At 36.9% G+C, this 21,531-nt stretch overlaps 1 protein-coding gene across 2 annotated transcripts in view; it reads right to left on the bottom strand.

Moving 5' to 3' along the window:
• Positions 1–8,675, bottom strand: part of LOC128744730 (muscle-specific protein 300 kDa) — an 89,314-nt gene extending 80,639 nt beyond the window's left edge. For both annotated transcript variants that reach the window (XM_053841929.1, XM_053841930.1), the window contains exon 1: positions 7,972–8,675. In XM_053841929.1, the coding sequence (XP_053697904.1) occupies positions 7,972–8,224 (253 nt within the window). In that variant the 5' untranslated portion in view covers positions 8,225–8,675. The remainder of the gene's footprint in view (positions 1–7,971) is intronic.
• Between the last annotated feature and the right edge of the window lie 12,856 nt (positions 8,676–21,531).

Raw genomic sequence — 21,531 nt, 5'->3', positions numbered from 1 at the left:
TGGAATCAAATTTAGCATGTGGGTGTTTTTTTAGGCAAGAATATTTTCTATGGTGAATTAGGATCCCTCCCCACTTTAGGAGGGGGGGGGGCTCCTATACAAATGAAATACAAATTTCCTCATAACTCGAGAACTAATCAAGCGAATGGAACCAAATTTGACATGTAAGTGGTTTTGGAGGCAAGATTTTTTTTCCATGGTAAATTGAGACCCCTCTCCTCTGTAGAAAGCGTGTTATGACCCATCTCTCCTTTAAGAGGGTGGGCTTTCATACAAATGAAATGGAAATTTCCTCTTATCTCGAGAACTAATCAAGCAATTGGAACCAAATTTGGCATGTGGGAGTTTTAGATGGCAGATTTTTTTTTATTGTGAATTACGACCGCTTCCCCTTTTAAGAGGGGGGCTCCCATACAAATGAAATACAAATTTCCTTATAATTTGAGTACTAATCAAGTAATTGGAACCAAATTTGGCATGTGGGGCTTTTAGGGGGCAGACATTTTTTCTATGATGAATTAAGACCCCTCCCCTGTTTAGGAGGGGGGTTCCCATACAAATAAAATTCAAATTTCCTTATAATTTGAGAACTAATCAAGCAAATGGAACCAAATTTGGCATGTGGGAGATTTTTGAGTCTTGAATTTATTTTATGATAGTTAGAGACCTCTCACCCCTGTGGTAGGGGGATATGGATTCTCATACAAATAAAACAGAAATTTTTGCGAAACTCAAAAACTAATCGAACACGAGAAATTCGAGACTCTTCCATAAAACATTAGTCAATAACAAGACCACAAAAGCTATCTATAGTAACACTAGATCATTCAGGACGAGACGGCCGCGAGTGTTGCCGGTGACTCGCCGTCGGAAGCGCCAGCCAATGGGGGGAGGCAACTCCCCGCAGAAATAACTACTGTCTAGGTTTATTTGCTTTCCTAGGTCTACCTGGGTTTCCTGGAACGAGCGACAGCGAGTAAGGAGAGGATCGCGAAATGGTACTTTCCACAAAAAAGTTTTCCGTGAAATGGTACATTCCGCTTAAGGTTTTTCGCAAAATGATATTCGGCGAAATGTTGTGCAATCATGGCGAATATTACTATCCGCATTCCGGCTATGCAATGAGGGGACAGGGGAGTTGTTTTCTACTTTATTGTGAGGAAAAATTCTAAATTTGTATATTAAACTACCCATTCCTGGTAACTAATAAGCATTAACATAAGCAGCAAATCAGCGTATCTGGCATTTTATACTGCACGTTGTTGTATATTAGCTTTTTGACTGCATAGGTGTTGTAAATTGGCATCCAAAATTGTATTCAAATTCTTCGTGTCGGTAATTAGCTGTAAATTAGCATTGTCAGCACTATAAGAAGGTTATCAGTAAAGTAGCTGTATATTTTGCCAAAATAGCATTTAAGTAGCATTTAAGGCGAATTGGCCTACATTTGAATAGCATTGGTGATGCTTATTGGTTACCTGGGATGCTTTAATAGTTACGTAACTGCCAAAATGAATCATCTAAGGTTGAACTCCTCAGAAACTTGCAAAACTCGAGATTATGACAAAGATCATCCGAGATTCATGATTTATGTACAACACAGGTTAATTTGTGGCAATACGAAGTTTGTCGGGTCAGCTAGTTCATAAATGAAAATAACTCACGCAAGGCATTGTCGGTATTCTACAGCCAAAAAAACTTGCCTGAGCTGCAGAAATTTTGTAGAACGACATTTGCCATGCCGTCCTACACAAATACATGCGCGTTAGCTTCGTAAATATTGTTGTGATTTTTAGTTCGGACGATGAAAAATTTTGATGGACTTATTTTAAAACGGTACGACGAATTTTAGAATCAAAGTCAGTTGCGTAATTTCAATAATATGCTTTAATAGTCGCTATTCAGTGATTTCAAAGTTCACGGAGCGGAATGTGTTTTAGTCAAATCAGCACAAGAACTTTTGGAGTATTCGTTAAATCCATCCAGCAAATGACCGGACAGTGGGAGATAGATAGGTTATACACACACATGCACACACACGCTTCAACTACGCTTCAACGCGCAATCACGGGTGATGCGCTAAACTGACTTTTTTCGGCAATTGCCTCATCGCACTGCTTACGGAATGAATACCCCGCTGGAAGTTTGCTGGAGTCGTTTCAATAAAATTTACTATTTATTCGACTTTGGTTTATCAAAAAATGTATTTAGGCCAAGAATTAGTACCGTGAATTCGGGTGAAATTGATCACTTTTTCGAGTATTTTTTAAATATCTTTGAATAGAAACATATTAAGGAAGATGATTCAATTTTAAAATAAGTACTGTAGTGGTGGCTACACGACAGTATCATCTATATCTTATATAAATAGTTTTATTTTAGATAAAACTTAATGTAATCGTGAAATTGAAAATTTACAAATAACGGGTGAAATTGATCACGTAGAAATCAAGACGATATTGCTATTAAACCATACGCTCTGACAGCAATAAGATAACGTGCAGTATAAAATCTGGCGTAATCGAGATATAGCCTGCATGTAGGCAACAATGTCGCGTACAGCAACTAGCACAAAAATCAAACAGTCAGCTCTACAATAGCATGGTTGATGCATCTGCTAAATAAATAAGAACGATAGAAAGGATATTAAGCCAATTTTAGCATCGTAATCGTTTGTTTTTGTTTAAACATTGCTGTATATATGTGTAAATGTACGATTTTCGTATACAATCTTCACCAATCTAGTGAAACAAATAATTTAATTCTCCTCATATACGGGAGCTTGACTGTCTCTTTGAATGTGTGGTTGCATTTCGCTATGTAAGCACAAACCGATCTCTTGCACTCTCATGCAACTGCCATATGGAGCGTTTGTAAAATTTGTGCGAAGTATTGTCTGTCTTTTGCACCCTTTTATAAATCTCCATCCTGCTTCACAGAAAGAATAAACTTTCGCAGGTGGCAGCTCCATTTCGCACCCATAGCGATCTAGAAATCTATGTTGCCTCAGTTCATGATGTTATCAATCGCTTTATTTCGTAAAAGGTCAAATTAAACAATTTATGTCGCATTATTTTATTCATGGAAATTATCAAAGCACAGCCAGATAATTAGAGAATCGAATTAGTTCTATTAAAATTTCCTTCTGCAACGAAACTTGTGTTAACAGCAAGGAGTTTTATCGGGCATGTTGAAAATTGCGATTCGATCAAAATAGTAAATTTTAAAAAATCAAGCCATTTACAAGATCAATCTTGCTGAAAGCCAAGTGACTTTAACCTGTAACTCAATCTTTATATGGATGGGTGCATATTCAGCTTTATGAATCAGTATAAACGTAGAATAAAGAGTTTTTTACTCGTTGGTCCAAGGTGATCAATTTCACCCGACTGATCAATTTCGCCCGAATCGACGGTAATCAAGCAAATGGAATCAAATTTAGCATGTGGGTGTTTTTTTAGGCAAGAATATTTTCTATGGTGAATTAGGATCCCTCCCCACTTTAGGAGGGGGGGGGGCTCCTATACAAATGAAATACAAATTTCCTCATAACTCGAGAACTAATCAAGCGAATGGAACCAAATTTGACATGTAAGTGGTTTTGGAGGCAAGATTTTTTTTCCATGGTAAATTGAGACCCCTCTCCTCTGTAGAAAGCGTGTTATGACCCATCTCTCCTTTAAGAGGGTGGGCTTTCATACAAATGAAATGGAAATTTCCTCTTATCTCGAGAACTAATCAAGCAATTGGAACCAAATTTGGCATGTGGGAGTTTTAGATGGCAGATTTTTTTTTATTGTGAATTACGACCGCTTCCCCTTTTAAGAGGGGGGCTCCCATACAAATGAAATACAAATTTCCTTATAATTTGAGTACTAATCAAGTAATTGGAACCAAATTTGGCATGTGGGGCTTTTAGGGGGCAGACATTTTTTCTATGATGAATTAAGACCCCTCCCCTGTTTAGGAGGGGGGTTCCCATACAAATAAAATTCAAATTTCCTTATAATTTGAGAACTAATCAAGCAAATGGAACCAAATTTGGCATGTGGGAGATTTTTGAGTCTTGAATTTATTTTATGATAGTTAGAGACCTCTCACCCCTGTGGTAGGGGGATATGGATTCTCATACAAATAAAACAGAAATTTTTGCGAAACTCAAAAACTAATCGAACACGAGAAATTCGAGACTCTTCCATAAAACATTAGTCAATAACAAGACCACAAAAGCTATCTATAGTAACACTAGATCATTCAGGACGAGACGGCCGCGAGTGTTGCCGGTGACTCGCCGTCGGAAGCGCCAGCCAATGGGGGGAGGCAACTCCCCGCAGAAATAACTACTGTCTAGGTTTATTTGCTTTCCTAGGTCTACCTGGGTTTCCTGGAACGAGCGACAGCGAGTAAGGAGAGGATCGCGAAATGGTACTTTCCACAAAAAAGTTTTCCGTGAAATGGTACATTCCGCTTAAGGTTTTTCGCAAAATGATATTCGGCGAAATGTTGTGCAATCATGGCGAATATTACTATCCGCATTCCGGCTATGCAATGAGGGGACAGGGGAGTTGTTTTCTACTTTATTGTGAGGAAAAATTCTAAATTTGTATATTAAACTACCCATTCCTGGTAACTAATAAGCATTAACATAAGCAGCAAATCAGCGTATCTGGCATTTTATACTGCACGTTGTTGTATATTAGCTTTTTGACTGCATAGGTGTTGTAAATTGGCATCCAAAATTGTATTCAAATTCTTCGTGTCGGTAATTAGCTGTAAATTAGCATTGTCAGCACTATAAGAAGGTTATCAGTAAAGTAGCTGTATATTTTGCCAAAATAGCATTTAAGTAGCATTTAAGGCGAATTGGCCTACATTTGAATAGCATTGGTGATGCTTATTGGTTACCTGGGATGCTTTAATAGTTACGTAACTGCCAAAATGAATCATCTAAGGTTGAACTCCTCAGAAACTTGCAAAACTCGAGATTATGACAAAGATCATCCGAGATTCATGATTTATGTACAACACAGGTTAATTTGTGGCAATACGAAGTTTGTCGGGTCAGCTAGTTCATAAATGAAAATAACTCACGCAAGGCATTGTCGGTATTCTACAGCCAAAAAAACTTGCCTGAGCTGCAGAAATTTTGTAGAACGACATTTGCCATGCCGTCCTACACAAATACATGCGCGTTAGCTTCGTAAATATTGTTGTGATTTTTAGTTCGGACGATGAAAAATTTTGATGGACTTATTTTAAAACGGTACGACGAATTTTAGAATCAAAGTCAGTTGCGTAATTTCAATAATATGCTTTAATAGTCGCTATTCAGTGATTTCAAAGTTCACGGAGCGGAATGTGTTTTAGTCAAATCAGCACAAGAACTTTTGGAGTATTCGTTAAATCCATCCAGCAAATGACCGGACAGTGGGAGATAGATAGGTTATACACACACATGCACACACACGCTTCAACTACGCTTCAACGCGCAATCACGGGTGATGCGCTAAACTGACTTTTTTCGGCAATTGCCTCATCGCACTGCTTACGGAATGAATACCCCGCTGGAAGTTTGCTGGAGTCGTTTCAATAAAATTTACTATTTATTCGACTTTGGTTTATCAAAAAATGTATTTAGGCCAAGAATTAGTAGTATTTAGTTAGTTAAGTTTTATGTCTGTGCGATGTTTCTTTCTATCTAAGATAAATTAAATTAAAGTTACTGATATTTTGCTGGATTTTGTGTGAGAAAAAGAGGGATTATTGCTTCTGACTGAAGTTTTTAGAGCGTTTTAGTAGAATACGAAACCTGAAATTAAGTAAAGAAGAAAACTTAACTTCTACTATATATACATGATGTTGTATACATAGTGTCAGTGTCACATCCAACCTGCCACTTGAGACTCGATCCATTGGGTCTCGTTTGGACAATCTTTAAGAAAAAATTTAAACTTTAAAAATAATCTGTAATGGCCTTATTGGCATGAAACTAATGATGTTTTTTACAATGTGTGTTATTAAAGGTTAATGAAATCAGTAATTTGTGTTGGGTATGTAATAGGGAGTTCCTCCCAGTTGGCTTCGAGGTATGACGCTGGTCTAATAAGCCAGTCGTCGTATGTTCGAATCTCGACTGGGAGTGGCTGTTAGAGTCAATAGGATCGTAGGAACTGGCCTTGCAATTGTCCTGCACTCTAACAGCTGGCTGCGAAGTCTGTCGTATAAAAAAACAGAAGATCAAGTTTCGATAACGGAATGTAGCACCTAGGCTTTGCTTTGCTTTGCTTATGAAATAGGGAAGGCAAACAAGAAAGCGACCAACATAGATTTTGTCATCTCAAGCCCCTACCTAGCGCAGTCTTGGCTTAATAATGACAACTGCGGAAAGCTTCAGCTTTCACCGATATTCATTGCTTGAAGAATTTGTATTGTGCGCTTGTTCGTTCGATGCTGGAATATTGTTCGGCAGTCTGGAATCCCCATTATCTCAATGGCGTTGATCGGCTAGAGAAAATACAACATAAATTTATTCGGTTCACCCTCCGTCGCTTGCCTTGGAGCAACCCGCTCCAGCTACCAAGATACGAAGTGCGCCTGATGCTAATTGGACTGGTTACACTGGCAACCAGGAGGAATCTGTGCCGAGCAATCCTTGTGGCTGATTTCCTAATGGCGAGGGCCGATTGTTCATGGCTTCTCAACCATATCAATCTACGGGCTCAACCAGGACCTCTTCGTAGCAGAATGTTCCTTCAAGTACCGTTTCGAAGGACAAATTATGCAGCAAATGGGGCTACCGTCGGGCTACAACGAGTTTTCAGCCAAGTGCCAGCTGGGTTCGACTTTTACCTAAATCGTTGGACTATTCTTAGGAACTTTTCAAATATTTTACGTACTAGTTAGACCAAATTATCATTAGGACAACTATATGTCTGTTGGCATAAACAATAATAAATTAAATTAGCGCCTCCACGTGGCCTTCCCGGTAATGCTTTATTGAGTAGCTAAGCTAGGAGCTGCGATGCTGGATGGTTCCCGGCTGCCTGATTTCAAAACTGCGATTTTGGGCGGACGGCTGAGCCACACGGCTAGGTAAGCCTAATATGTTATTCTAATGATTTGTTTCGTTTTAGCTCATCAAGCACCTAGGTACTACTGTACAGTGAAAACTTTGGCCATGACAAGTTTAAAAATGCACATGGATATCACAATGATATCACATTTTATTTAAATTTTACGCTTATATATTTTTATTATATTCATATCGTATTTTACTGGGTACATGAACGCCTATGAAGATTGCGTGAGTTTTTGCGCATCCTCATAAAGTAGCCTCCTCAATCTTAAGGACATGGTCAGGTGTATGGTGTACTTACGGCTACACCATATCAGCCACCCGTGTGGCCCATGTGTGTACGGTTGTCTATGCTATGTTATGCTATGAAATCAGTAATTTGTGTTTATTGCTAAAATATTCAATTTACAAGCTTATTTTCGTATTTTAAAACAATATTTCGGCACCAACTTTTCAAAAGGACCAACTGCAAAATGTAAACAAACTGAGAGAGGATTTCTTTTTCTATGCTAGTTCAGCAGAAAGTAACCCGAGTGTGGTTTGTTTACATTTTGCAGTTAGGCTTTTTTGAAAAGTTGATGCCGATTTATTATTATGATAGATATTGAAATGATACTTAGAATGTAATACTTTCAAATTTTACAATTAAATTGATTACATGTTGATTATTTTTAGACTGGCGAATTGAAACTGTGTTAATATTCGAAAAAGTTTATGTTTAAAGGTTCTGATATGTTACCATCTGGTTGGTATTTTATTATTAATTGTGCTAATGCCTTATATAGTTCAATCCTAAAAACTAGAAATTTAGGGTTTATGAAATTACAGCACCATTGATTAGTTGGATTTATATGTTATTAGAAACTATTTATTTTTCGAAGTTTTCGCTAACTCACCTCTTTTTTCAAGAATATGAATGTCATACTCAGTACTAGCAAACATGCGATTCATATCTCCACATTTTGTAACCCGTGTTTGGTATTTGTAATACCAGTCAGTGTTTTCGGATTGGTCAACATTACCGGCATACGTTGTGCATTTTGGCGTCAAAACAGTAAATACTGATGCAAATGTCTGTGTCTCAACGTTATGTTCATCACCTTCACCATCCTTCTCGTTTCCTTCATCGGATTGGTTGTTTCGGGACATTTTTTGATGCTACGCACAGTAACTTATTGTAACGAATTTAACATTCCACTATTTACATTTTTATATCAATTACTTTTCAAAGTTAACATACAATCTTGTTAACTGTTTTTTTTTCTTCGTTCATGGTTATTGCCTTGAGAGTCTTGATTATTGAGAGATTTATCTTTCGCTATCTTTAACGAAACAATACATTTTTACACTGTGATCTTAGCCTTTAGGCCGAGAAGCGATTTTGAAACCAATGTTCACCTGTGTGACATTGAGAATAACATTTTCGTTTTACGTTGCTTTTAAACACGAATTTTACGATACCTCAAATGGTACACATTATTTCACTTTTAAGTATGATTCTATTTCGAATGCTACCAGCAAAAATGGTAAATCAATATTTGTAAAGACTATGACATCATGCTGGCTGGAAACATTATTATTCAACAGCGCAATATCAGCAGCAACAGGTTTGCTTTATTTCAGATAGCGCAAAACGCACTTCTGATGAACACACGTTGAATGTCAACACTAAACTGAGCGTTCATTCTGAGCCGTTTTGGCGTCGACTATATGTGTTTGTGTGAATAACAGAGAAGGGCCCTGTGCCCGTGTTGCCATTTCGAAAACATAAGTTTTAGTCAACATCTCTGTGGACTTCCGTGGAAACTATCTTTGAATTTCAAATAGTTTTTTCGGCGATTTTTGAATGAACACGGTTTTTGTAATTTGAAAGTTATGAACAATCGTGTACAATATATTAAAATTTACAATAATTCATAATGATTTTAACCAACATAATTTATTTAGTTTCAATTACGTTAGTATCAAATGCGAATGCTGGAATCTCCTAGCTAACTTTAGGAATCAAAAATTTTGCTCTCAACTAAAAATATTTCTCTTTTTTATTGGCTCTATACTGCCCATAAATGGAAGACAGTCTCATCTGCAAAAACGTGCAACTGCGAAAAACGCTGTTGAAGCCACGACAATTTTTGTTTAATATTGAATCGATTTTGGAAACAAATCGTCATAAAATCACTTGAATGTACATAACAGAATACTTTTACAAGCAATTTGTTCACAAGTGACCTAAAATTTGTTCCAAAACTTAGAAAAACTGCCGAAGTTACTGATATGCGTTTATTTGTGCTTGAATAAGCAAGAATAAACGCATAACAGTCACAGGCACAGCAAGCCCTGATCCTTGCGTTGTCGGTGCCTCGGCAGTATTTTCAAGACCACGTGTCGTTGTTGTTTTATTGTATTGTAATTTGTTATCTTGAGATCTCAGAAGCTGGTCGCTTTCCTGTATGTCCGGAACACTCCCAGAACGTGTCTGACCAATGACCAATGTGATCCTGGACACTGTATGTGACAACAAATGAACTATTTCAAACTAGTTTTGCAATTTCGAGTACCGACTTAGAGATGTCACATGTTGTATTTTAGTTAAATTCAGAAACTGATCCCCGTAGAGGTATCTGGAGCATTCACGGACATGTTTGTATGTGGCCAATGACGTCTTGAACACTTTATACGACTACCAATAGTCTAGATTTGCATATGCGTGTATTTATAGGTGTCACATGATGGGTTTGTTGTGATTCATGGTGCTTCTATATTCAAGTCACATATATTCCGGAACTTGTTCCTACTGTAACTTCGGAATCGTACATCCGATCCAACTTCTCCTCAATAGTGTTCTTCTAGGCCATAAAATCTTCCGTTTGGTAGTTACTGCAGGCGAATCGGTCCAGGCATTTCCCAAAAACAGATGCTTATTGATATATTTTTACTACTGTGACTGCTATGCGTTTATTTGTAATATGGGACTGACATATTTTGATATTTTTTCAACATCTTGGGAACAAACCTAACATTTTTGTTTGAAATATTGAAAGAACAGTTAATTTAAAGATGATTCCCAGGTTTATCTCAAAAGTGGTGAAAAGTCAGATGGGACTGTTATGCATTTATGGGCAGTATAGCAGTTAGGTAAACTTTTTTATCTCTGTTATACCTACTATAACAAAAACATGGAAATAATCCGAGGCCCGGTGGGCCGAGTCACATTTATAGGATGCTTCTTTTTAGCCATCTGTTTCTCGGAGATGGCTGAACCGGTTCGTTCACTGTTATTCTTGTTTTAAGGCTATTATTGCCGACTATATTACTATTGAATTATTTTGTAGTTCGACGATTAACTTAAAAGTTATAAGCAAAGATGTGAACACTACGTGACACGATTTTCACCGGAACCAAACAACCGGTTTCAACGATCTTAGTACCAAATTCAAACTCTTGTTACCACGAAGTTTTATTGAAAACAAACAAGTAGGTAGTTTGTCAGAGTTGACCCAATCGGTCATAAGTCATAGGTAACTGTTGAACTGTTCGATTTGAAAGCTATGAGCTATCGTGTAATCTATACCTATAAAAAAGGATTTCTGTCTGTCTGTCTGTCCGTATGTTCCTTATAGAATCGAAAACTACTGAACCAATCGGCGTGAAAATTTTCATGTAGAGGTTTTTGGGGCCAGGAAAGGTTTTAGTGATGGTTAGAGACCCCTCCCCCCACTAAGAGGAGGGGCTTACAAACAAAACAGAAATTTCTGCATAACTCGAGAACTAATCAAGCAAATAGAACAAAATTTGGCATGTGTGTGTTTTCGGTGACAAGAATTTATTCTATGGTAAATTGAGACCCCTCCTCTCTTTATAAGGGGAATTATAACTCCTCTCCCCTTTAAGAGGGGGGGCTTCCATACAAATTTCCTCATAACTCGAGAAGTAATCAAGCAAATGAAACCAAATTTGGCATGTGGGTGTTTTTGGAGACAACCATTTTCTCTATGATGAATTAGGACCCCTCCCCACTTTAAGAGGGGGCTCCTATACAGACGAAATAAAAATTTCCTCATAACTCGAGAACTAATCAAGCAAATGGAACCAAATTTGGCATGTAGGTGTTTTTGGAGGCAAGAATTTTTTCTACGAGGAATTAGGACCTCTCCCTATTTTAGGAGGGGTGGGGGGCTCCTATACAAATGAAATACAAATTCCTCATAACTCGAGAACTAAACAAGCAAATGGAACCAAATTTGACATGTAAGTGGTTTTGGAGGCAAGTTTTTTTCTATGGTGAATTGAGACCTCTCTTCTCTATAGAAAGTGAGTTATGACCCATCTCCCCTTTAAGAGCGTGGGCTTCCATACAAATAAAATGCAAATTTCCTCTTATCTCGAGAACTAATCGAGCAAATGGAAGCAAATTTGGCATGTGGGAGTTTTAGATGGCAGAAATTTTTTCTATGGTGAATTACGACCCCTTCCCCTTTTAAGAGGGGGGCTCCCATACAAATGAAATACAAATTTCTTTATAATTTGAGTACTAATCAACCCATCTCCCCTTTAAGAGCGTGGGCTTCCATACAAATGAAATGCAAATTTCCTCTTATCTCGAGAACTAATCGAGCAAATGGAAGCAAATTTAGCATGTAGGAGTTTTTTGGGTCTTGAATTTAGTTTATGATAGTTAGAGACCTCTTACCCCTGTGGTAGGGGGATATGGACTCTCATACAAATAAAACAGAAATTTTTGCGAAACTCAAAAACTAATCGAACTCGAGACATTCGAGACTCTTCCATAAAACATTAATCAATAACAAGACCACAAAAAACTATCTATAGTAACACTAGATCATTCAGGACGAGACGGTCGCGAGTGTTGCAGGTGATCCGCCGTCGGAAGGGGGGAGGCAATGCCCCGCAGAAATCACTACTGGGGTCTACTTGGGTTTCCTGGAACGGGCGATAGCGAGAAAGGAGAGGTTCGCGAAATGGTACTTTCCACAAAAAATCTTTCCGTGAAATGGTACATTCCGCTTAAGATTTTTCGCAAAATGATATTCGGCGAAATGTTGTACAATCATGGCGAATATTACTATCCGCTTTCTGGCTATGCAATGAGGGGACAGGGGAGCTGTTTTCTACTTTACTGTGAGAAAAAAATGCAAATTTGTATATTAAACTACTCATTCCAGGTAAAACTAATAAGCCTTAACGTAAGCAGCAGATCAGCGTATCTGGCATTTTATACTGCACGTTATTGTATGTTAGCTTTTTGACTGCATAGGTGTTGTAAATTGGTATCCAAAATTGTATTCAAATTCTTCGTGTAGGTAATTAGCTGTAAATTAGCATTGTCAGCACTATCAGAAGGTTATCAGTAAAGTAGCTGTATATTTTGCCAAAATAGCATTTAAGTAGCATTTAAGGCGACTTAAATGCTTATTGGCCTATATTAGAATAGCATTGGTGATGCTTATTGGTCACCTGGGATGCTTTCATAGTTACGTAACTGCTAAAATGAATCACTCCTCAGAAACTTGCAAAACTCGAGATTGTGACCAAGATCATCCGAGATTCATGATTTATGTACAAGACAGGTTAATTTGTGGCATTTCGAAGTTTGTCGGGTCAGCTAGTGATATATAAAGAGTTACAATAATTTGATTTTAAACTAAATAATTGATGTTGTCTATTTTAATGGAATAAGTATCAACCAAGATTCTTTAAAGCTTCGAATGTATCTACTAAAATAAACTAACTATGAACTACTAAGAATTGGTTTTACCGGTCAAAAGTTATATAACAAAAATTTGATAAACTTTAACTTTATCAACTTGAAAATTTTATTGATTTGAAACAAACGGAGTGTCATTCCGTATGCGGGACAGTATGCAAAATTAAATATTATTGAAAACATATCAACTGGACCTTGTACAGGAAATTTATATGTTGAATATTCGAATGATGGGTTACATAAGTTCCAAACCAGTCAACGTGAGGTAAAAAATAGGTGGGTAGGAGTGATAATAGGTGGATAGGGGCGTAATGACCGCACGGGGCAAAATGGGCACCCCTCTATTCTACGAAAGTACCACGAGACGAAACATCCACAAAACAAGCTACCAAGTACCACGGCATTCCGTAGCAGACGACATATGAGAAGATATGAAGCGACGATGCCGGGATAGCATGTGGATCAAATAGGTTCTTTCAAAACTGTTTTCACTCCCGCTGAAAAACAAGAACTGGTGGACCATATGTGGAGTTTCGATGCTATAGTGTTACTATACCCGTGAAAACAGAAACCTCGTCTCGTATACTAGCTAGTGGAGTGAAAAGCTCATGTATCCAACATCAAAACACAGCTAAGCTGGCTGGGATTGGCTACGTGACTTCCGCAAACGTTATACAACTTTTTTTCGTGCTTCAGAGGCAACCTCTGCGGCTCGGTTGCAGGACTTCAACCGAGTAGCGGTCAATAATTTTTTGACGTTTTGACACGTTATGCGTTTGTGTGTGAATGTGTGTATGTATGTGATTGTTCTACTTGTATATTCCACCCAAGCATGTATTTTACTAGGGTACCGCCATCTGGGGATACTTGCAACACTTTTGAACTTTGACTTAGGATAACTTTCGAAGTATACCGTTTAGGTCCAAGTGTTAGTAGCCAAAACTTGTATGGTGGTGAGTGCTTTTGATTTATGATTATGAGAAAAAATATAAACTAAATGAATCTGTAGAATGAACCGAAAATAGACGTGTTGCAAGTTATTCAGTAAACGGGGTTACTTGCAACACTTTTCCGATTTTGCGTTTCTTATGATTTTATATCTGATTTCAAACCGCGAATGACTATTTTGAGATATTTTGAACGTATTTGTAGTAAAACAAGAAATACTGGAGGCGTTTTTTGTTTCCCAATTTCGTCTATCACTTTTTTAAAGATATTCGGTGAAAATGCAGCATGGCGGCGAACTCCAAATTGCCGTTTCAAGGCACGTGGAATTTTTCACAATTTTAATTTTTCTGAAGATGGTGGTAGACAAAATAACATTGTACAGATGCAAACTTACTTTGTACATACTGGCTATTACCATAATAGTAACAACACGAATTCATCGTTTCTTCTTCAAGTTCAAAATATAAACAAAAATCAAAGTTGCTATTTGTTAGCTTATATGATGCACTTATTGTGTACAGGAACCAAACAATAAAAAATAATTCCATATCAATGAACTGACGCAACTTTGCACATCCATTTTTCCTACTCTGAAAGTGAAATTACTTTCCAATCGTATAAAACATGCAAAACAATGATGTAATGGATTAAACTGAACTAAACAATAGGTAAACATTCTTTAAAATGGCATTGGGTACAAATGGTTCTGTTAACAAACAAATGCGTTTACGTGTTGTGTCTTGTCCGTCGATATTTACAGTGCTCTTACCTGGGCAGAGAGGCTATAAATACTAAAATATTTGGTTTGGATGTTATTTTCACTTAAGCTTGCTACTATACTATTAATCTACATAATGTCAAGAATAAAATATATTTTTACTACATCAAAAATAAAAAAAACAAAGTCTAGGCGCTACATTCGTAATATGGCCTTCTATTTTTTTAGTTTCGCAGACAACCGTTAGTGTACAGAACCATTACGAGGCTAGTAGATCCTATTGACTCTAACAGTCTCTTCCAGTCGAGATTCGAACATACGACGACCGGCGTGTTAGACCAGTGTCGTATCTGGAAGTCAACTCTGCTATCGTATGCAATAGTGATGTTAATCCATTTTACACATTTTTTAGTAGAAGCACAAATCGTAAATTTAAAGCATTTTTAAACCAAAGGCCAATTTTGGGCTTTTGGTATGTATAATTTGTTTGTTTTGATGTATACTAGCTAACCATTGCTGTTGATTACATGAAATGCAAGCATTGACGTCACTTTAGTGTATAAATTCAAATTCGCTGCAAAAGTGACGTCGGTAAACAAAACGCAGGGACAGCATGCAAATGCGTAATTTTACATGGTGTCTTAGGAGAAGTTCATAAAAAATATAGCGGGATTTCTTACACTATCACGGTGGCCGTGAATCCGCCTAATAGGGCAATACAAATTTTTGTTTTTTAAATGCGTCCAAAAATATAGTTTCTTCACAACAATTGTAGAACACACTAAAATAAGCAACTTTGCTTCATATAGTAACTATCTAACTTTTACTGGTTGCGAAATAAAAGGTGTTTCGTATCAAATTGCACCACGGAAGAAACGCTGTAGAAAATTACCCATTGGGTATTTCCTCTTAAAAATTTGAGTAGAAGTAGTTTAGTGTATCGTTTACACTGTATTTTTATCGGTGTCCATTTTACGAAAATTGGAAAAATGGTATCACCAGAAAAGCAACGCACAGTCCGTTGACCGTATGGGACTGCGGGACAAAAATCAAAACTGCTAGATTTAGACATTTTATCAAGCTAGTGTAATGAAAAAAGTAGTTTGCGATAATTTAAGCTAGTATTTGCTTAAATGTCTCAAAATATTTACATAATGGCAAAAGTGTTCAAAACGCCAAATTTTTACGCAAGCATTACAAAAGTTTTTCATCAATATATGGGTTGCCATCGGCTATATAACTACCAAAGTTGTTTGTGAAAGCGGCATTTATACTACCTAGAAATACTTTGGTAAATTCAGCAATGCGATCTAGTGTTAGATTAAGCAGTACTCGAAGATTAACCTTGGCTGCAATTTCGGTAATCGAAAGGTTTTTCTTCAGTGCATGAAAGCTTGGGAAGCTATGTTTATGGAAGACGTTTAAGCATTTCGAAGCAAAATATACACTAAAGTCGCTTTTTATGCGGTTTGTTTTTTACGCGAATTTCGGAATTTACGTGGTTTTTTATGCGAATTTCGGAATTTACACGATTTTCGGAATTTACGCGATTTTCGGAATTTACGCGGATGTGCTCAATTAGTCTATTTTTTAACGTAGTGTTGAAATCCACGAAGTTTTTTTTACGCGAATTTTGGAATTTACGCGTTTTTCGGAATTTACGCGGTTTTTTACGCGATTTTGATTTACGCGGAACGGGACTGGAACTTTCGCACTAACAGATCTATATCTGTGAACAGAGCTAATGTTTACTGCCTATAAAAGCATAACTGTCCCATATGAAAAAACGTGAAGCGTGGGAAAGTGAGATTGAAAGTGGCTGACTGATTTATATGTAGTGCGTCATTATATAAGAATTATTTTACTTTATTCGACAAAAACAGCACGTTACACTAGTAATTGAACTATTCACATAAATTTTGTTGTAAAATTAAACATTAATGCAATGTTTTTTTCAAAATTTCGAAGATGGAACAGTTATGCTTTTATTTACAAGCGCAAGTTGCTAAATAAAAGCATGTCTGTCCCATTTTTTTTCAATTTTTGCCAGTACGTAGTGAAAGATAGTTTCTAAAGTATGCGCTACAGAAACGCTCCTATAATATTCCAAGATCTCCAGGTCGTGATTAAAGAAGGCAAGAAGGCAAAAACACCCACGTGCCAAATTTGGTTCCATTTGCTTGATTAGTTCTCGAGTTATGAGGAAATTTGTATTTCGTTTGTATAGGAGCCCCCCTCTTAAAGTTGGGAGGGGTCCTAATTCACCATAGAAAATATTCATGCCCTAGAAAACTTTCACATGCCAAATTTGGTTCCATTTGCTTGATTAATTCTCGAGTTATGAGGAAATTTGCATTTCATTTGTATAGGAGCTCCCCTTCCTAAAGTGGGGAGGGGTCCCAATTCATCATAGAAAAAAATTTTGTCTCCAAAAACACCCACGAGCCAAATTTTGTTCCATTTGCTTGATTAGTTCTCGAGTTATGAGGAAATTTGTATTTCGTTTGTATAGGAGCCCCCCCCCTCTTAAAGTGGGGAGGGGTGCTCATTTACCATAGAAAATATTCTTGCCCTCGAAAACTTTCACATGCCAAATTTTGTTCCATTTGCTTGATTAGTTCTTCAGTTATGAGGAAATTTGTATTTCATGTGTATAGGATCCCCCCTCCTAAAACGGGGAGGGGTCCCAATTCATCATAGAAAAAAAATTTGTCTCCAAAAACACCCACATGCCAAATTTGGTTCCATTTGCTTAATTAGTTCTCGAGTTATGAGGAAAATTGTGTTTCTTTGGTACAGGAGCCCCCCCTCTTAAAGTGGGGAGGGGTCCTAATTTACTATAGAAAATATTCTTGCCATCGAAAACCTTCACATGCCAAATTTGGTTCCATTTGCTTGATTAGTTCTCGAGTTATGAGGAAATTTGTATGGAAGCCCCCCCTTTTAAAGAGGAGAGGAGTTATAATTCCCCTTATAAAGAGTCATTGTCACAGTCAAGAGTTATTGTCACCGAAAACACCCACATGCCAAATTTTGTTCTATTTGCTTGATTAGTTGTCGAGTTATGCAGAAATTTGTGTTTCATTTGTATGGGAGCCCCCCCTCTTAGTGGGGGGAGGGGTTTCTAACCATCACTAAAACCTTTCCTGGTCCCAAAAAATCTCTACATGCATATTTTCATGCCGATTGGTTCAGTAGTTTTCGATTCTATAAGGAACATACGGACAGACAGACAGACAGACAGACAGACAGAAATCCTTCTTTATAGGTATAGATGTCGCAAAAATGTATATTCCAAGTATCTCAGGTGCTAATAGTCGAATTGAAAGACCAACATAAATGTTAGGTACATGTTTTTCGACGGTATAATTCAATATCCGATAGCGCTTTTGCCTGTTTTCCAAAATTGATAAATCATAGCTACTCATCGCGATTAGTAAAATACGAGGTATTCGTTTTTGATTGGCATCACTAGCGATCAAATCATTGCGTGAAAAAGAGTGAGTGGTAATTCGCTTTTCTCTCACTCTCATTAAATAATTCTAGAAAAGCTAGAAAAGCATTGCCAGAGAATCTGACGTTATGGAATCACCTTTGAGTGTGTTTCGAACCGAATCAGTACTTTTATCGATAAATAGCAACATTGAAATTAGGATATAAATAAGCTACTTTCGTGCTTTTCTCAAAATCGATTAAATTCCATATCCCTTTAACCCTTTATAAGGCAGTGGCAACTATATTGCCACCAACAAATTTTTTTTATTTTGCTTCTATAATTATATTGATGTCATTATAGACGCAAAACAACTATTTTTCGTAGGTGGCAATTTAATTGCCACGGCCTTAAAAAGGGTTAAGCCCGAGCCCACACAATTGTGTAGGTGAGACATGACTACTTTTAAAATATTTTCCTTTCCTTTCTAAACGTCGTACTTTTACATATATGGCACCAATCTCTTGTGTAAACATCATAACTCGTAGAAAAAATAGAAAATAGCTGAAAAGAAGTTTTCCTTTGTGCTTGGATTAATTATTCTATTGGATTAATTGGATTGGCTTGGATTAATATAATTATTAATAAAAACCAAAAATATCGTAACGAAAACTCTTCGTGCTTAAAGGGATATGGGACAGTTCTGCTTTTATGGGCAGTTTAAGTAATACTGAAGTCTTTTTTACGATTCTCCGCCGTAACGGAACCGTACGATTCTCCGCCGTAACGCCGTAACTCGACGTTTTCTGTTTTTGTTGGGCAATTTTTGAAAACCTTTCAATTAGATCCACGAAACGAATTTCCAGCAGGAAAACCGTTATCATTGATTATTCGTCACTAGGTTGATCCGTCGTGGCTAGCCACGATACCAAAACCTTTGAAAATGTAATATGGTTTACAATTCAGTAGCACGTAAAATTTATTAGTGAAACAGCTCTCAAATTGGCAATTAATTAAAACACATGTACAAGCAAGCAAATGGCTAGATAAAAGGGCAAAAATCTGTCAATCGCGAGGAACTGCTGCTCGAGGGAGTACATTTTGAAAAAGTACTCAATTTTAGAACCGCGTCTCGATTCGGTCACGCCAAAATTATGATTGTAGAAAATATCGATTGAATTATACCGGGCAGGCGCTTGCTGTCCAATCCGCTATCACTCGTTGGACTACAACTACAAAAACAATCTTCGTTTTAGTAAACCGGGCACACTTTTGGATTAGTTATTTGCTTGAAATCGAGTCAATGCGACACAAAATCGTTCGATATTGGAGATTTCGACGGCTTTTTTGCGACATAGTTCTTTAAAAAATTAGAATACTTTTAATATACTTGAAATAAAATACTTTACAGTAAATGTCTAAAGCTACTTCTACTAAATTCTTAAAGTTAGAACCTGAATTTGCGGACTTCAATATTTGTTACTTTATATTGAGTTTGAGATATTTCAGGTCGGGTAAGTTTAGCAACAAAATCATGGAACAACACGTTTGACATACACCACATTTTGGTGAATTCTTGCTTTTTTATCATCAAAGTTTGAATGTGTTCCTTGATAAAACAGCAGACTGTGTTTAAGAAAACACGCTACATTATCTCTGTGTGATTCAGATATCATCCCACACCTAATTCGGGAAGGATTTTAGCTACGCTTCTCGTCAGAAACTCCGAAAGAAGCAATGTAGGTATAAAGATACTCAACAGGATATGCGTTTTCGCACTTTAATTGAGTATATGCTTCTTTGGCAGCTTCTGATAATCAATTCTCTGGTAAATTTTCAAATTGACCTAAGTGACAATAAGAGATTCTCTTCGCGTCTCCTCTCTTCCGCTTTTTACGGCGATCCTAATGCATTTTAACACATCAGCTTTGCATAAAACGGTTGCCGGAGTCACTAGTTAGCTAAATGTTTTGAAAATTTCCTTTTCTATGCATTTATGTAGCCGTGAAAGACAAAAGAGAGGAGACGCGAAGAGAATCTCTCATTGTCACTTAGGTCTATTTGAAAATTTACCCGACAATTATAGCTTGATTAAATCATAGGCTGTCCTTATCATCACGTGCCAAATCACACGTTTACTACATCGATTTATAACGGTTGACGTTTGCTTCAAAAATTTGTTTTAAAACCAAATGTTTTTATTCAAGAGCAGGACTTGTTGAAATCAGAATCGCATTATGTGGATTGATGATTTTTGATGAAAAAACACCTTTCTTTTGGAAAAATTACCGCCATTTTGGTAATTTTTCGAATTTTCAAAAACCGCTACGTAACAATTTAGGTATTAATCTCGAGAGCTAGCCACGATATTGAAACCTTTGAAAATGTAATACCTATGGTTTACAATTCTATAGCACGTAAAATTTATTAGTGAAACAGCTTTAAAATTGGCAACCTTCCTATAATTAAAACTCGGGTAATCTAAAAACCAAGGTTAGTCAAGAGAGGTTTTCTGATGTTCAAATTTGTTTTTCACCCCCGCTGTGTTACGCTTGACGATCACCGAAATTTTCAATGCGGAAACTGTTTAATGTATAAGCAACGTCGATGGTTGCTAACCAATCGTTCCGCGCACTTCTGTTCTACAAACTGTGAAAACTAGATCACCTATTTTAACTCACCTTGCTACAAACGAAGATTAGATAAAAGGGCAAAAATCTATCATTTGTAAAGAACGTGATGATCGAGGGAAGTGCTCAATTTTAGAACCGAGACAAAATTTTAATTCGGTGTCGCCAAAAGTATGATTGCAGAAAATATTGATGGCTTTATACTGGGCAGACATTCGCTGTCTAATCCACTGCCACTCGTTAGACCACAACTACAAAAACATCCTTTGTTTTAGTAAATCGGGCAAACTCTCAGACTAGCTATTTGTTTGAAATCGAACCAATGTAATACAAAATCTTTGGATATTGGAGATTTCGACGACTTTTTTGCAACCCGGTCCCTTGAACAAATTAGAATACTTTTGAAATACTTTAAATAAAATACTTTACAGAGAATGTTTAAAGCTACTTCTATTAAATTTTTCAAAAACCTGAATTTATGGAGCTCAATATTTGTTTTATTTTATATTGAGATATTTCAGGTCGCGTTCGTAAATAAGCTTCACGTCAAAATCATCGATCAACAAATTCCACTTAAACTATATTTTGATTAATTCTGGCTATTTTTATCATCAAATTTTGAATATGATTGGTTATGAAAACACGTTACATTACTTCGGTGTGATTCAGATATCATCCCACACCTGATTCGGAAAGGGTTTTAGCTACCATTTTCGCAAGAAACTCCGGAAGAAGTAAATGTAGGTATAAAAATACTCAACGGGATATGCGTTTTCGCGCTTTATATTGAGTATGCGCTGCTTTGGCAGTTTCTGATAATCATTTATGGCTCGTAGGCTATCCTTATTACCACGTGCCAAATCACAGGTTAAGAATGCTTCATCAATCTCAAACGATTGACGTTTGCTTCAAATATTGTTATAAAATCAAATGTTTTTATTCAAGCGCAGGACTTGTTGAAATCAGTATCGCATTATGTGGCAGCCATCAAATTGCCTATTT

Source organism: Sabethes cyaneus, chromosome 3, assembly GCF_943734655.1.
Source record: "Sabethes cyaneus chromosome 3, idSabCyanKW18_F2, whole genome shotgun sequence".
NCBI lineage: Eukaryota > Metazoa > Arthropoda > Insecta > Diptera > Culicidae > Sabethes > Sabethes cyaneus.
The sequence above is the reverse complement of the archived record's forward strand: the minus strand, read 5'-3'. Positions and strand labels throughout refer to the sequence as shown.